The sequence below is a fragment of the Dryobates pubescens genome, chromosome 18 (assembly GCF_014839835.1).
Source record: "Dryobates pubescens isolate bDryPub1 chromosome 18, bDryPub1.pri, whole genome shotgun sequence".
Classification (NCBI taxonomy): Eukaryota; Metazoa; Chordata; class Aves; order Piciformes; family Picidae; genus Dryobates; species Dryobates pubescens.
Window position 1 is genome coordinate 20784151 of NC_071629.1, and position 16004 is coordinate 20800154.

At 55.1% G+C, this 16004-nt stretch overlaps 1 protein-coding gene across 1 annotated transcript in view; it reads left to right on the top strand.

Annotated features, from left to right (window-relative positions):
* GPC3 (glypican 3) overlaps positions 1-10918 on the top strand; it is a 253442-nt gene extending 242524 nt beyond the window's left edge. Inside the window, exon 8 of the mRNA XM_054169528.1 lies at positions 10588-10918. Within this exon, the coding sequence (XP_054025503.1) occupies positions 10588-10751 (164 nt within the window). The 3' untranslated portion in view covers positions 10752-10918. The remainder of the gene's footprint in view (positions 1-10587) is intronic.
* Positions 10919-16004: the final 5086 nt, after the last annotated feature.

Genomic DNA, 16004 nt, shown 5'->3' on the forward strand with positions numbered 1-16004 from the left:
GGAGGAAAGCGGAGGCACCAGACCATGCAGATGCAGGGCACCCATGCGGGCGCTGCCCCCGCGCCCCGGGCCGTGCCAACACAAGCGGCGCGGCCGGCCCTGGGCTCGGCGCTTAACGAGGCACCGGCGCGGCCGCGCCTACGGCTGGGCTGCTGCCGACGCCGCTCCTGCTGCTGCTGCTGCTGCTCGCCTTGTGCAAGAAGGCAGCTGGCAAACCTGTCGGTGCTCCAGGATTTGAAGTGGTAATAAAGCCCGAGGGCAAAACCGCCCCGGTGAGATGAAACCGAGCTCGGCTGGCCGCTCGGAAGAGCTTTAAAGGACTGGCTGGGCTTGAGAAGGCTGAGAGGGGGTCCTGGGAGGGGTGAGGGTCAGGGTGAAGGGGCCAGGCTCTTGTCAGTGGTGCCCTGTGATAGGACAAGGCACAACAGGTACAAGCTGGAACACAGGAGGTCCCACCTCAACATGAGGAGGAACTTCTTTGGTGTGAGGGTGCTGGAGCCCTGGAGCAGGCTGCCCCAGAGAGGTTGTGGAGTGTCCTCCTCTGAAGACTTTCAAACCCCACCTGGCCATTGTGATCCTGTGTGACCTGCCCTAGATGATCCTGTTGTGGCAGGGGTGTTGGTCTGGGTGATCTTCAGAGGTCCTTTCCAACCCTTAACATTCTGTGCTCCTGGAGAAGCAGAGGGTTGAGGATCCTGGCTGTCCCCAGGCTGTCCCAGCTCCGTGCAGCGCCTTGGATGGAGTCAGGTGTTGCCTGTGTGGAAGCACAGGCATGTGTTTGTAGTGTGAGCTGTTTGCATCAGCAAGCCAGGAACCTGCTCACCTCAGGTGAGCAGAACTTTAGGTGCTCCCACAGGAAGAGTTTGGAATGGAATTGGACTGCTCTTCCAGGTTCCAGGTGCAAACAGCTGGGGGAGCAAAGGGGTTGGTGCCCTGGAGATGGAGAGCCAGGGGCAGGCTGTCTGATCTGTGGAGTCAACAGCTCTTAGGTTTTGCATTGTAACAGTGGTGAGACACTGGCACAGCTTGCCCAGGGAGGTTGTGGATCTCCCCTCCCTGCAGGTGTTCAAGGCCAGGCTGGATGAGGCCTGGAGCAAGCTGGGCTGGTGGGAGGTGTCGCTGCCCGCAGCAGGGGGGTGGGAGCTGGGTGATCTTTAAGGCTCCTTCCAACCCAACCCAACCCAACCCAACCCAACCCAACCCAACCCATCCCATTCTATGGTTGTGTGAGGCTTGCTGCTTCAAAGTATTCAAGAGAGCAGTGTGCTCTGGAGACTGTAGTTCTCACTGGGGGTGGTAGCTTGTGCTTTCCCAGGCCAGCCCTGAAGGACGTGCAGAGGCAGCCCACAGAAGCTGCAGGAGCTGGCCAAGCTGCCCTGCTTGGCCCTGACATTTCTGCTCCATGTGTTTAGTGCCTGTGGTGGGTTGGAATTCCTGCCCCCCCAACATGAGCTTTACCAGCCCAGCCCAGCTGGAAGCAAATGGAAGCTGTATTTACAAGCAAAACTACAACCTACAATGGGATGCAATGGCTAGGTACAAAATACACAGGACTGACAATAGTGACAGGGATCTACAATTGATAAATAGCACAGGAACCCCCCCTGGACAAAGACCAGGGCAAGCTACTAGCTTCTGCCTCCTTGCCTCCCTCCTTGTCCCACTGTACAAAAGGGAGAAGAGACAGAAGCAGGGAAGTTAATACCAAACCAATGCAGCCAAGGTCAAGCAGAAGCAAGTTAGGATCTCTCCCTGAGCCAAGAATCATAGAATCAATAAGGTTGGAAAAGACCTCAGAGATCACCAAGTCCAACCTGTCACCCAACACCTCCTGACAACTAAACCATGGCTCCAAAAGCCACATCCAGTCCCTTTTTGAACACCTCCAGGGATGGTGCCTCCACCACCTCCCTGGGCAGCACATTCCAATGGCAAATTACTCTTGCTGGGAAGAACTTTCTCCCCACATGCAGCCTAAACCTCCCCTGGCACAGCTTGAGACTGTGTCCTCTTGTTCTGGTGCTGGGTGCCTGGGAGAAGAGACCAACCCCCACCTGGCTACAACCTCCCTTCAGGGAGTTGCAGAGAGCAAGAAGTGAGGAGAGAAGAGGAACTGTTTTGGTGCAACCAATCTTAGGGTAGATATCTCTCCAATGGGATTGTGCACTCTGAGCTGGGTTAGGAACTGGCTGGAGGCTGAGCCCAGAGAGTGGTGGTGAATGGTGCCACAGCCAGCTGGCAGCCAGGCACCAGTGGTGTGCCCCAGGGATCAGTGCTGGGCTCCATCCTCTTTAACATCTTCATTGATGATCTGGAGGAGGGGATTGAGTCCATCAGCAGCAAGTTTGCAGCTGACACCAAGTTGGGAGCAGGACTTGATCTGTTAGAGGGCAGAAGGGCTCTGCAGAGGGACCTTGCCAGGCTGGACAGATGGGCAGAGGCCAACAGGATGACACTGAACAAGTCCAAGTGCTGAGTGCTGCACTTTGGCCACAGCAACCCCATGCAGACCTACAGGCTGGGGTCAGAGTGGCTGAGAGCAGCCAGGTAGAGAGGGACCTGGGGGTGCTGGTTGACAGCTGACTGAACATGAGCCAGCAGTGTGCCCAGGTGGCCAAGAAGGCCAAGGGCATCCTGGCCTGCATCAGGAACAGTGTGGCCAGCAGGAGCAGGGAAGTCCTTGTGCCCTGTGCTCAGCGCTGGTTAGGCCACACCTTGAGTCCTGTGTCCAGTTCTGGGCCCCTCAGGTTAGGAAAGATGTTGAGGTGCTGGAAGGTGTCCAGAGAAGGGCAACAAAGCTGGGGAGGGGTCTGGAGCACAGCCCTGTGAGGAGAGGCTGAGGGAGCTGGGGTTGCTTAGCCTGCAGAAGAGGAGGCTCAGGGGAGACCTTCTTGCTCTCTCCAACTCCCTGAAGGGAGGTTGTAGCCAGGAGGGGGTTGGTCTCTTCTCCCAGGCAAGAAGCACCAGAACAAGAGGACACAGTCTCAAGCTGCACCAGGGGAGGTTTAGGCTGGAGGTGAGGAGAAAGTTCTTCACTGAGAGTCATTCATCATTGGAATGTGCTGCCCAGGGAGGTGGTGGAGTCCCCATCCCTGGAGGTGTTCAAGAGGGGATTGGATGTGGCACTTGGTGCCGTGGTTTAGTCATGAGGTCTGTGGTGCCAGGTTGGACTGGATGATCTTTGAGGTCTCTTCCAACCTTGGTGATTCTGTTTGGAATTAGCTGCCTTTTCCTTCTCACACCCAACAGTGATTTATTTACATTTTACTACTTTTCTGCTCAAGTTCTGTGAAAATCTTTAGAGGCACAGCCTAAAACTCCTGCAGTGCCCATGGTCACCATCCCCTCCCTGGGCCCTTCACACCACAGAGCTTCCATCATCTGCCAACCAGGGCCATCACCACGGCCCTGCAGGCCCTTTGGCTCACTCTCCAGCCCCTTGTGGTGAACATCCTGTGTTGGGCAGGGTAGGGCCTGCTGTGAAGGATGCCCTCTGCACCCACAGCTGCTGCTCTGGGCACCAGCAGAGCTATCAAGTGGCTTTCACACGTGGCCATCCATGACCACTCTGTTACTATATTAGGTCCATTGCTGGAGCCATCTGGCAGGGCAGGCTTGGCAGGCAGGCAGCCCAGATGCCTGCAAGCCTGGGAGGTGACATTCCCTGGCTCTGGGCAGCAGCAGTGCCAGCCAGCAGGAGCCAGGAGCTGTCCTCTTGGAGGTCATTTGGCAGTGGCATTTGCTAGCACTTCTGTGCTTCCAGATTCACAGAATGCATGGGGATGGAAGGGGCCCTTGAAGAATTCGACATCAGGCAACCCCAAATAGATCAGGTTGTGTTCAGGGCCCCATCAGCTTTGACCTTGAGTGTCTTCAGGGATGGGGCCTCCACCATCTCTTTGGGCAACCTGCTCCAGTATTTTACCCACCCTCACTGTGCAGAACTTCCTGATGGCCAACCTAAATTTCCCCTGCTTCAGTTTCAAACCACTGCCCCTCGTCCTATCCCCACAGGCCCTTCTGAACAGTCCCTCCCCAGCTTTCCTGGAGCCCCTTCAGATATTGCAATGCAGCTCTAAGATCTCCCCAGAGCCTTCTCTTCTCCAGGCTGAAGAGCCCAAACTCTCCCAGCCTGTCCCCATGGGAGAGGTTCTCCAGTCCTACGAGTCCTCTGGACCTGCTCCAGCAGTTTGATGTCCTTCTTGTGTTGGGGGCCCCAGAGCTGGACACAGTACTCCAGGAGCCATCTCAGCAGAGCAGAGTACAGACTGTGTTGTCCTTTAAGGGCTGGGAAGGGGAGCTCCAGCAGGCAGCAGTGGATTTGGCACAGGAGTGCCTGCCGTGAGGATGCCTGCGTGCCAGCACTCGTCCTCCCTGCTGCTTCCATGCCAACTGCCCTGGGACTTATTCTCCCAACCCAAACCTGATCTCCTCCTGCTTTAGCCCTCTTTTGTAGCCATCTCCAAAGCTGCTGTGGCTCAGCCAAAAGAGCTTTCTAATGATGCCTGCCCAAGAAGCTTGTGCAGAGTCAGGATGCCTGATTCTAGCCCTAATCCATGGCAGCAACTGGGGACTGTTTAGCCCAGAGCAGAGCAGCCTGGGAGGGAATCTTCTCAGTGGTTATAAATATCTGAAGGGTGGGTGTGGAGATGAAGGGGATGTTCAGTGGTGTCTTGGACAAGGGGCAATGGCCATAAACTTCAACACAGGAAGTTCTACTTCAACATGAGGAAAAACTTCTCTGCTGTGGGGGTGCTGGGGGAGGAGAAGCTCAACAGGAGCCAGCAGGGAGCACTTGCAGCCCAGAGAGCCAAGCAGAGCCTGGGCTGCAGCAAGAGAAGCAGAGCCAGCAGGGCCAGGGAGGGGATTCTGCCCCTCTGCTCCACTCTGCTGAGACCACAGCTGGAGCTCTGGGGCCAGTTCTGGAGCCTCTGTGCCAGGAAGGATCTGGAGGGGCTGGAAGGTGTCCAGAGAAGGGCCACGAGGAGGAGCAGAGGGCTGGAGCTGCTCTGCTGTGAGGACAGACTGAGGGAGTTGGGGTTGTGCAGGCTGGAGAAGAGAAAGCTCTGAGGAGACCTTCTTGTGGCCTTCCAGTATCTGAAGGGGGTACAAGAAAGCTGGGGAGGGACTTTTGAGGGTGTCAGGGAGTGATAGGACTGGGGAGGGATATAAAAAAACTAGAAATGGGTAGATTGAGATTGGATGTCAGGAAGAAGTTGTTCCCCAGGAGGGTGGTGAGAGCCTGGCACAGGTTGCCCAGGGAGGTGGTGGAAGCCTCCTGCCTGGAGGTGTTTGCAGCCAGGCTGGATGTGGCTGTGAGCAACCTGCTGTAGTGTGAGGTGTCCCTGGCCATGGCAGGGGGGCTGGAACTGTCTGATCCTTGAGGTCCCTTCCAACCCTGACAATTCTGTGATTGTATGACTGAGATAGGGGCTGGCACTCTTGGCTTGCAAGCAGGGAGGGTGGCAGGGCAGAGCTAATGACTGACTGCTGTTTTAAGGGGATTATCTAACCCACAGCCCAGAGGACAAGAAGGGCCAACATGAGTGAGGATTTCATGGGTAATTAGTGCAGACTGTTGGCAATGCCCTCTGGACTCCCACTGATAATAAACAGATTGTTTTTAGTTTCCCTCCCACCAAACAGAAGCTAACAAAAGATCCAAAAGGCCTTTGCAGGCCAAAGGGCCACTTGGTAGTAGAAACTGATGGCAAATCATAGAATCACAGAATTGTTTTGCTTGGAAAAGGCCTCCAAGACCATCGAGTCCAACAATCAACCCAACCCCACCATGGCCATTAAACCATAGAATCATAGGATCAATAAGGTTGGAAAAGCCCTCAAAGATCATAGAATCATAGAATCAGTCAGGGTTGGAAGGGACCACAAGGACCATCTAGTTCCAACCCCCCTGCCATGGGCAGGGACACATCAAGTCCAACCTGTCACCCAAGACCTCATGACTACTAGACCATGGCACCAAGTGCCACATCCAATCCCCTCTTGAGCACATCTAGGGATGGGGACTCCACCACCTCCCTGGGCAGCACATTCCAATGGCTAACAACTCTCTCTGTGAAGAGCTTTCTTCTCACCTCAAGTCTAAACTTCCCCTGGTGCAGCTTGAGACTGTGTCCTCTTGTTCTGGTGCTGCTTGCCTGGGAGAAGAGACCAACCCCCACCTGGCTACAGCCTCCCTTCAGGGAGCTGTAGAGAGCAAGAAGGTCTCCCCTTAGCCTCCTCTTCTGCAGGCTAAGCAACCCCAGCTCCCTCAGCCTCTCCTCACAGGGCTGTGCTCAAGGCCTCTCCCCAGCCTTGTTGCCCTTCTCTGGACACCTTCAAGTCTCTCAATGTCCTTCTTAAGCTGAGGGGCCCAGAACTGGACACAGGACTCAAGGTGTGGCCTAACCAGTGCTGAGCACAGGGCACAATGACTTCCCTGCTCCTGCTGGCCACACTGTATAAACCATGTCCCAAAGAGCCATGGCCACAGGTTTCTTGAACACCTCCATGGAAGGGGACTCCACCACCTCCCTGGGCAGCCTGTGTCAGTCCCTGCTATGCACCTTGCTGAAGCACTCTTTGGGTTCAACTTTCTTTACTAAATGAATGGCCAGAGAAGTTAGTTCCTGTGGATTTTCCTCCTGTTTGCTAGGATGGCCAATAAGAGAACATTCTGCCCCAGAAGAGTCCCCATCCCTGGAGGTGTTCAAAAAGGGACTGGATGTGGCACTTGGAATGTGCTGCCCAGGGAGGTGGTGGAGTCCCCATCCCTGGAGGTGTTCAAGAGGGGATTGGATGTGGCACTTGGTGCCATGGTTTAGTCATGAGGTCTGTGGTGCCAGGTTGGACTTGATGATCCTTGGGGTCTCTGCCAACCTTAGTTACACTGTGATACTGTGATACTTGGAGCCATGGTTTAGTTGTCAGGAGGTGTTGGGTGCCAGGTTGGACTTGATGACCTTTGAGGTCTCTTCCAACCTTGGTGATTCTGTGATTCTGTGAGGTGGTGGAGTCCCTGTCCCTGGAGGTGTTCAAAAAGGGATTGGATGTGGCACCTGGAGCCATGGTTTAGCAGTCAGGAGGTGTTGGGTGACAGGTTGGACTTGGTGATCTCTGAGGTCTTTTCCAACCTTCTTGATTCTATGATTCTATGTAAAGCTCTCCTGAGCAGCTGCAGGTCACTGGCCTGCAAGCATGTGGGTGCCTGAGGGTGCTGTGACCCTGTAGGGCATCTTTTAGGCTTTAGGGGATCTTTGAAGTGCCTGGAAACACCTTTTAAAACCCCCCAGGGCAGGCTGTCCTTGCCCTGATGGGATGTTGTACCAACTGAGGAGTCGTGTGTGAAACAACCAGCTGCAAAATAATCCCTCTGTGCTTTTATTGACTCAAACTCTCTTCACTTAGCCTGAAGAAATGGGCTTGGGAAAACGGGGGTGGTGCAGCCAGGCTGCTCCCAAACTGCCCCAGAGCCTGAGCATCATCCCTGCTGCCACAAGTGCTGTTCCCCAGGGCTCAGTGCTGGGGCCACTGCTCTTGCATGTCTTTATCAATGATCTGGGTGAGGGGATTGAGGCACCCTCAGTAATTCTGCAGATGGCACTAAGCTGGGAGGGAGTGCTGGGCTGCTGGAAGGTAGGAAGGCTCTGCAGAGGGACCTGGCCAGGCTGGATTGATGGGCCAAGGCCAATGGGATGAGATTCAGCAAGGCCAAGTGCTGGGGTCCTGCATTTGGGTCACAACAACCCCTTGAATGCTCCAAGGCTCGGGGCAGAGTGGCTGGAACCTGCCCAGCAGAGAGAGACCTGGGGGCTGTGCCAGGGGAACTTTAGGCTGGAAGTGAGGAGAAAGTTCTTCCCTGAGAGAGTTGTTAGCCATGGGAATGTGCTGCCCAGGGAGGTGGTGGAGTCCCCATCCCTGGAGGGGTTCAAGAGGGGATTGGATGTGGCACTTGGTGCCATGGTCTAGTCATGAGGTCTGTGGTGCCAGGCTGGATTGGATGATCTTTGAGGTCTCTTCCAACCTGAGTGATTCTGTGATTCTGTGTGGTGGATGACAGCTGGGTGGACATGAGCCAGAGTGTGCCTAGGTGGTGGAGTCCCCATCCCTGGAGGTGTTCAGAAACCATGTAGCCATGGCACTCTGGGACATGGTTTAGTGGGCATGGTGGTGTTGGCTTGATGGTTGAACCCAGTGAGCTCAAAGGACTTCTGCAACCAGAAAAGATTCTATGACTGTTTTGTTCTGTGCTGGGAAAGAGGCAGGGGCTGGACAGAGGTGGCCTCCCTTTCAAGGTGACACCTTCCTGTGCTCTGCCAGGCAGTGTGGAGCTCTGGAAGACTGGTGCCATGGTCTAGTCATGAGGTCTGTAGTGACAGGTTGGACTCGATGATCCTTGAGGTCTCTTCCAACCTTGGTGATTCTGTGATACTGTGAAGACAGGGGCACATCTGTGCTCCTAAGAGGAAAGTCAGGAAGCTTAGGGAGAAAAGGAATGGGACCATTTGTGGGAATCTCCTGCAATCACACTCTAGCAGGCAGGTTTGGCTTGCCCCTGCTCCTCTGTGTGCGTGGATATCTGCTCCCTTGAAACCATTTCTGACCTTCTTTGATGGCCTGGGCTGACTCACTTGTCACACTTTTGGTTTTGCAATGTTTGGGTGTTTTTGATGAAGAAATAGTGCCTGTTTGCCTTGGCAGTGGTGCTCATTGGATTGCTGTGGTGTTTTGTAGCCAGAGTGTTTATTCAGCCTCTTGGATTCGGTCTCAGGGGTGGGGTGGGATGATCCAAACACGTCACTGGGCTGGTGATCCACAAGGGATGGTGAAAGCCTTGAGCCAGGGTCTCTTCTGATGGAAAACACCAGTTCCCTCCACTTCCAAAGGCCAGGAACTGGGGGTGGGACAAATAGGCTTAACTGATTCCCATCCAGGTGGAGAGCATGGACACCACAGGCAGCAGCGTGGGAAGGAGAGCAAGGAAAGGTGCAAGGTCCTGCAGCTGGGGCAGGGCAATCCCAAGCATGGATATAGGCTGGGCAGGGACTGGCTTGGGAGCAGCCCTGGAGAACAGGTCCTGGGGGTGCTGGGGGATGAGAAGCTCAACAGCAGCCAGCAGTGAGCACTTGCAGCCCAGAGAGCCAAGCAGAGCCTGGGCTGCAGCAAGAGAAGTGTGGCCAGAAGGGCCAGGGAGGGGATTCTGCCCCTCTGCTCCACTCTGCTCAGACCACAGCTGCAGCTCTGGGGCCAGTTCTGGAGCCTCTGTGCCAGGAAGGATCTGGAGGTGCTGGAAGGTGTCCAGAGAAGAACCATGAGGATGAGCAGAGGGCTGGAGCTGCTCTGAGGACAGACTGAGACAGTTGGGGTTGTGCAGTCTGGAGAGGAGAAAGCTCCCAGACCTAATTGTGGCCTTCCAGTATCTGAAGGGGACTACAAGAAAGCTGGGGAGGGACTTTTGAGGGTGTCAGGGAGTGATAGGACTGGGGAGGGATAGAAAAAAACTAGAAACGGGGAGATTGAGATTGGATGTTAGGAAGAAGTTGTTCCCCAGGAGGGTGGTGAGAGCCTGGCACAGGTTGCCCAGGGAGGTGGTGGAAGCCTCCTGCCTGGAGGTGTTTGCAGCCAGGCTGAATGTGGCTGTGAGCAACCTGCTGTAGTGTGAGGTGTCCCTGGCCATGGCAGGGGGGTTGGAACTGGCTGAGCCTTGAGGTCCCTTCCAACCCTGACCATTCTGTGATTCTGTGAAACCTGACCTTGAGTCAAGCATGGCTGCACCCTCTTGGTCCAGCTGCTCAGCAGGTCCAAATGCCCCAGGTGGATCTGGCTAATGGCATCTTAAAACACCTTTGGGGCTTTGTCCTGTCCCTCAGACTCGCTGGTTTCTTGCCTTCCCACATTATCTGTGTGAACTTTTTTATCCCTCCTTGTCCCAGGGAGAGCAATGTGGCTGTGCCTTACTGCTCAGCAGGTCCTTTGCAGCCAGTGCTGGGCTGTCATGAGCTTTTCCCTTGTTAATGTCAGGCCTCTCTGCCAGGACTGTCAAAACTTTAATCCTAGCCATTTGCTTGGCTTGGAACTCCCCTGTGCTTCACCCCAAAGCTCTCATGTTGCAGCAGCAGCGCGTCTGGAGTCCCCAGTCACATTCCTTGCTCTCCAGGGCTTTGCTGAGGTGGACAGGGGCTGGGATGGAGGTGTTGCAAGGAGCACATTTTGCACACACTTATGTAAGGCTGCAGAAACACGCAGCTGCTCGGGTCCTCCAGCCAGGAGGTGCGTGGTGAGCAAGACCTTGTGCTGCCTCTGGGTTGGGGAGGACTATTTGTGCTCGCTTGGATTCCCTCCCTCCTGCCCACGTCCCTGCTCTTTCCAACTCAGTGTTTGGTGTAGGGCTACCAGGAGGCTCTCTGGAACTAAGGCTGGGTGCAGGACTGACGAGCTAAGCGCTTGTGGCCCATCCACCCCTGCCACGATGCCTTGCGCCGCACGCAGACCCAGCTGTCCCCAGCTGCTGCCCCGGTGACCCTGTTGCTGTTGGGGGCTGGATGTGCCACCACCTGCTGCTAACCACCCCTCTCCTTCTGCTTTCAGAGCTGGCATACGACCTGGATATGGATGACACCTCTGCAAACAAGCAGCTGCTGAACCAGCAAAGCAAAGACAGTGGCACAGTCCCCAGGAGCAGGGGCCCCCACCCCAGGCCCGCCGCTGCCGTCGCCCTGCTCCTCCTGCTGCCGCTGGGCCACTGGCTGTGAGCGGTGCTGCTGGCATCACTTGGGGTCTCTCCAGACCTTTGGAACAGACATTTGGAACCTCTTCTGATATGTATAGATGCACATTTCCAAAGACAGGGTGAATGGCTTGAGCTGGGTTTGTAGCTCATATGGTTATCTCCACACCAAACCAAACCTCCCAAGCAAATCTTTTGCTCACGGGAAACGACTGAACCCATAGCAGGGCTGTGTGAGGCTAACCCTGGTTGGCAGCAGAAGGTTCATGACAAATTGTGTTCCTCACAGGTTTTCTGAAGCCTGAGGGCTCCCTTGCTGTCAAGTTGGAGCCCACATTTCACCTGGAGTCGCTGGGAGTGCACCCAGGGTACATCTACAGCCCACAAAACGCTCCCAGCAGCCATCAGCCCCCGGACCCTAGCTGACCTCCTGCAGATTCTTGTCTGGAGTTCAAGCAGATTTTTGTTTTGCTAACTCCAAATTCAAGGCTCACCCCTGGCCAGGCAAACAACAGAGTGTGTGAAGAGAGGAGGTCTGAGATGTGGCAGGAGGGAAGCCGGAGGAGGAGCGTCACAGAGACATGCTCCGGGTGGGCACGAAGCACACCTGCGCCACGGCGAGCTGCAGGAGGTTTTGCTCCTCGCCTCCCAGCCAGCCCTCCGAGTGCGGGTGGCTGGTCTCCACCAGCATCCCTGTGGCCCATGCAATGCCCTGGTTTTATTCTTCAGAGGTGAAGCAGCTCCTTTCCCACGGGAAATGTGCAGAGCCAGCTGGAGCCCAAGGACAAGAGGGGTGGATGAGCGCTGCCGGGGCGAGCGGCGGGTGCCCGACGCATTGTGCTACGAGGGAGGAAAAGAAAAGGATTTGCAGGAGCCCCAGGCAGGGCAGACTCTTACTCATCTCTCTCTTTGCATGTTCCTTTACTTAAAGCTATCTCTAAAATAAAGGTTGGTTGCTCTGTAAGCAAGGGGCTGTAAGTAAGCCTCCCCTGTAAGTGTGTGTGTGTGTGAGAGAGATGATGCTCTGCTTTCATCCCTGGAGCGGGCAGGCTGGAAATGCCAGCGGTGCCCAGCTTAGGGGCACCACAGAAAGGCTTGGCTTAGTCTGATGAAACAGATGGGCTGGGGCCAGGGAGTGTTGCATTTGGGCTGGTTCCTGGCCAGGGTGGTTACACGTTGCTGTTGGAGATGTTGCCTTTACTGGAGCGATTCTACCTGCAGTATCTCAAGCCCCAGTGTGTGTCTGTGTGCCTTAAGTGTTTCTGTGCAGCACACTTTTGCAAACACAGCCTGGGGCTTCTGAGAAAGGAGGTCAAGCCAAGCTGTGCAGTCAGATGTTTGGAGCCTGAAAACTTTGCCCAGTCCAAGTGGTAGAGCTCATCTGGCTGAGACTGATTTGAAGTGCTGGTGAAGGGTGTGGAGAAAAGGTCTTGTGAAGAGCAGCTGAGGGAGCTGGGGTTGATTAGTCTGGAAGAGAGGAGGCTGAGGGGAGACCTCATTGCTCTCAGCAGCTCCCTGAAAGGAGGTTGGAGTGAGGTGGGGGTTGGGCTCATCTCCCTAGCATCAGGTGATAGAATGAAAGGAAATGGCCTCCACTTGCACCAGGGCAGGGTTAGGTTGGAGAGTAGGAAAAATGTCTTTGCTGCAAGAGCAAGAAGGTCTCCCCTGAGCCTCCTCTTCTGCAGGCTAAGCAACCCCAGCTCCCTCAGCCTCTCCTCACAGGGCTGTGCTCCAGACCCCTCCCCAGTTTTGTTGACCTTCTCTGGACACCTTCCAGCATCTCAACATCCTTCCTAAACTGAGGGGCCCAGAATTGGACCCAGGCCTCAAGGTGTGGCCTAACCAGTGCTGAGCACAGGGGCAGAAGGTGCCCTCTCAGGTTGCTCTTCTCTTTCTCTTGCACTGGCTGAGTTCACTGAGGTGGATGAAGAGCTGCCTGTGCTGGAAGGAATGTTTGCATGTGGAGCTTGGGCTCTTCTCCCTGCTCTCAAGTGACAGAGCAATAGAAAATGGCCTCAAGTTGCACCAAGGGAGGCTTAGGTTGGAGATGAGGAAAATGCCTTTGCTGCAGGAGTGGTCAGGGGTTGGCACAGGCTGCCCAGGGAGGTGGTGGAGTCCCCATCCCTTGGGGTGTTCAAGAAACCTGTGGCCATGGCACTGTGGGACCTGCTCTGATGGCCATGGGGGTGCTGGGTTGACAGCTGGGCTTGGTGATCTTAGAGGTCATTTCCAGCCAGAGCAATTCTGCTTCTATGACTCCCAGTTCACCGCTCCTGGTGCAGGGGAGTGGATCCGGGCTAAGGCCCAGCTGGTTACTGCTCAGAGATCTGTCCTCTGGCCCTCACCCACGTGAGGGTGAGGCTGGGGCTGTTTGGGCAGTGCTGGTGCCAGGCAGTGTTGCTGCAAGCGCTGCTTTTGCAGCGCCGCGCCGGCGTCACCCCGTGTTTGTATTCCGCACGCTCACACCGCGCTGCAGCCCTCTCGGGATTGCTGCTGGCAATCCTGGAGAGCCCTGGGGCTGAAGGGCTCCCCAGTGCATGGGGATGGTGTGGGGAGATCTACTGGCAGAGGCCTCTCTTCCCCCTCCTGCTGCTTTGCTCTGGCTTTGCCCAGCTCCCTCCGTCGTCCCTGCTCTCCCCGAGCCGCAGCTGGCCCTGCCTGGCAGCCTCTGCTCCACCAAAGGGAATATTTTATCAGGGCCACCTGAATTCCCAGTTGCATCTTCCCTTCTGATCATTCTCCTTTCATCTTCCTGCAGCTCTGGGGGTGGGGGTGGGAGGAGGCCACTGGGATTATTTTGGGCATAATGTGCCGCCTCTGCCTCGCCAGGTATTGCTGCTAGCAGCACAGGGACCTCCTCTCTTCTCAGCCAGGGCTGGGCTCCGTGCAGCCGTGCCCAGTGACAGGGCAAGGGGCAGTGGGCACAAGCTGGAGCCCAGGAGGTTTCACTGAAGCTTCAGGAGGGTATTCTCTGCTGTGAGGGTGCTGGAACCCTTGGAGCAGGCTGCCCAGAGGGGTTGTGGAGTCTGCTTCCCTGGAGAGATTCCAAACCCGCCTGGACTTTGTGATCCTGGGCGAGCTGCTGTGGGGGCCCTGCTTTAGCTGCAGGGTTGGACTGGGTGATCTCCAGGGGTCCCTTCCAGCCTCCACCATGCTGGGATCCTGGGATTCTGTAATACTGGGCTGAAAATCACAGTATCATAGTATCACAGAATCACCAAGGTTGGAAGAGACCTCAAAGATCATCAAGTCCAACCTGGCACCACAGACCTCATGACTAGACCATGGCACCAAGTGCCACATCCAATCCCCTCTTGAACACCTCCAGGGGTGGGGACTCCACCACCTCCCTGGGCAGCACATCCCAATGGCTAACAACTCTCTCTGGAAAGAACTCTCTCCTCACCTCCAGCCTAAACTTCCCCTGGCACAGCTTGAGACTGTGTCCTCTTGTTCTGGTGCTGGTTGCTTGAGAGAAGAGACCAAACCCCTCCTGGCTACAACCTCCCTTCAGGGAGTTGTAGAGAGCAAGAAGGTCTCCCCTGAGCCTCCTCTTCTGCAGGCTAAGCAACCCCAGCTCCCTCAGCCTCTCCTCACAGGGCTGTGCTCCAGACCCCTCCCCAGCCTTGTTGCCCTTCTCTGGACACCTTCCAGCATCTCAGCATCTTTCCTAAACTGAGGGGCCCAGAACTGGACACAGGACTCAAGGTGTGGCCTAAGCAGCGCTGAGCACAGGGCACAATGACCTCCCTGCTCCTGCTGGCCACACTGTTCCTGATGCAGACCAGAATACTCTGTGTGTTGCTGGTTACCCAAGAAGATGGTCGAGTCCCCATCCCTAGGAGGTGTTCAAGAAACCTGTGGCCATGGCATTGTGGGACCTGGTTTAATGGCCATGGTGGTGTTAGATTGATGGCTGGGCTCAGTGGTCTCAGAGGGCTCTTCCAACCAAACCAAAGCTATGATTCTGTGATTGTGTAGGCAGTAGGATGGGGTGGTGGCACTGGCTCTTCTGCAGTGCATGTGCAACGTGCAGGCTGGCCCTTGCTATGTGTCTCACCGAGCCCAGTGAGCTTTCCCACTGATTCTCAGATGCTGTTGCTGTTGCTTCTCGGTGGAAGACCCCTCTGTAGCATGCTGAGCCTGCTTTCCCATTGCTACTTAACAAAGCTGTGCTTGTCAGAGGCTTTGTTATGATCAGAGAGTGCAGAAACCCAGCCTTGGAGCTCACTACCTGCTGAGTTTATCCAATAATACAGAATACAGAATTAACCAGGTTGGAAAAGACCTTTGAGATCACCAAGTCCAGCCTCTCACCCAGCACCATCCAATCAACTAAACCATGGCACCAAGTGCCTCATCCAGGCTCTTCTTAAATACTTCCAGGGATGGTGACTCCACCACCGCCCTGGGCAGCACATCCCAATGGCCAATCTCCCTGTGAAGGATTTCTTCCTCACCTCCAGCCTAAACCTCCCCTGGCACAGCTTGAGACTGTGTCCTCTTGTTCTGGTGCTGGGTGCCTGGGAGAAGAGACCAACCCCCACCTGGCTACAACCTCCCTTCAGGGAGTTGTAGGGACCAACAAGGTCTTCCCTGAGCCTCCTCTTCTGCAGGCTAAACAGCCCTGCTCTACCAAGTCCACTGCTTAGCCATATCCCCAAGCACCACACCTGCACAGTGTTTCACCCAAACCATGGCCCCAGGTGCCATGTCTGCACTATTCTTGAACACCTCCAGGGATGGGGACTCCACCACCTCCTGGGCAGCACATTCCAAAGTCTGAGAACCCTTTCTGTGAATTGGTTTTTCCTCCCTAATGTCCAGCCTGAACTTCCCTTGGTGCAGCTGAGGTCGTTCCCTCTTGTTCTGCTTCTTGTTACCAGAATCATTTCAGTTGGAAAAGCCCTTACAGAATATGGAATGGAATGGAATGGAATGGAATGGAATGGAATGGAACGGAACGGAATGGGATAGAATAGAATAGAATAGAATAGAATAGAATAGAATAGAATAGAATAGAATAGAATAGAATAGAATAGAATAGAATAGAATAGAATAGAATAGAATTAACCAGGTTGGAAAAGACCTTTGAGATCATTAAACCCAACCTATCATCCAACACCAGACCCTTCAAGATCACCAAGTCTATTCTCTAACACCACCAAGGCTGGGGCTAAACCATGGCCCTCAGCACCACATCTCTGCCTCTTTCAAACCCCTCTACAGAGGGGGATTCAATCACCTGCCTGGGCAGCCTGTGCCAGGCAGTGAGAAC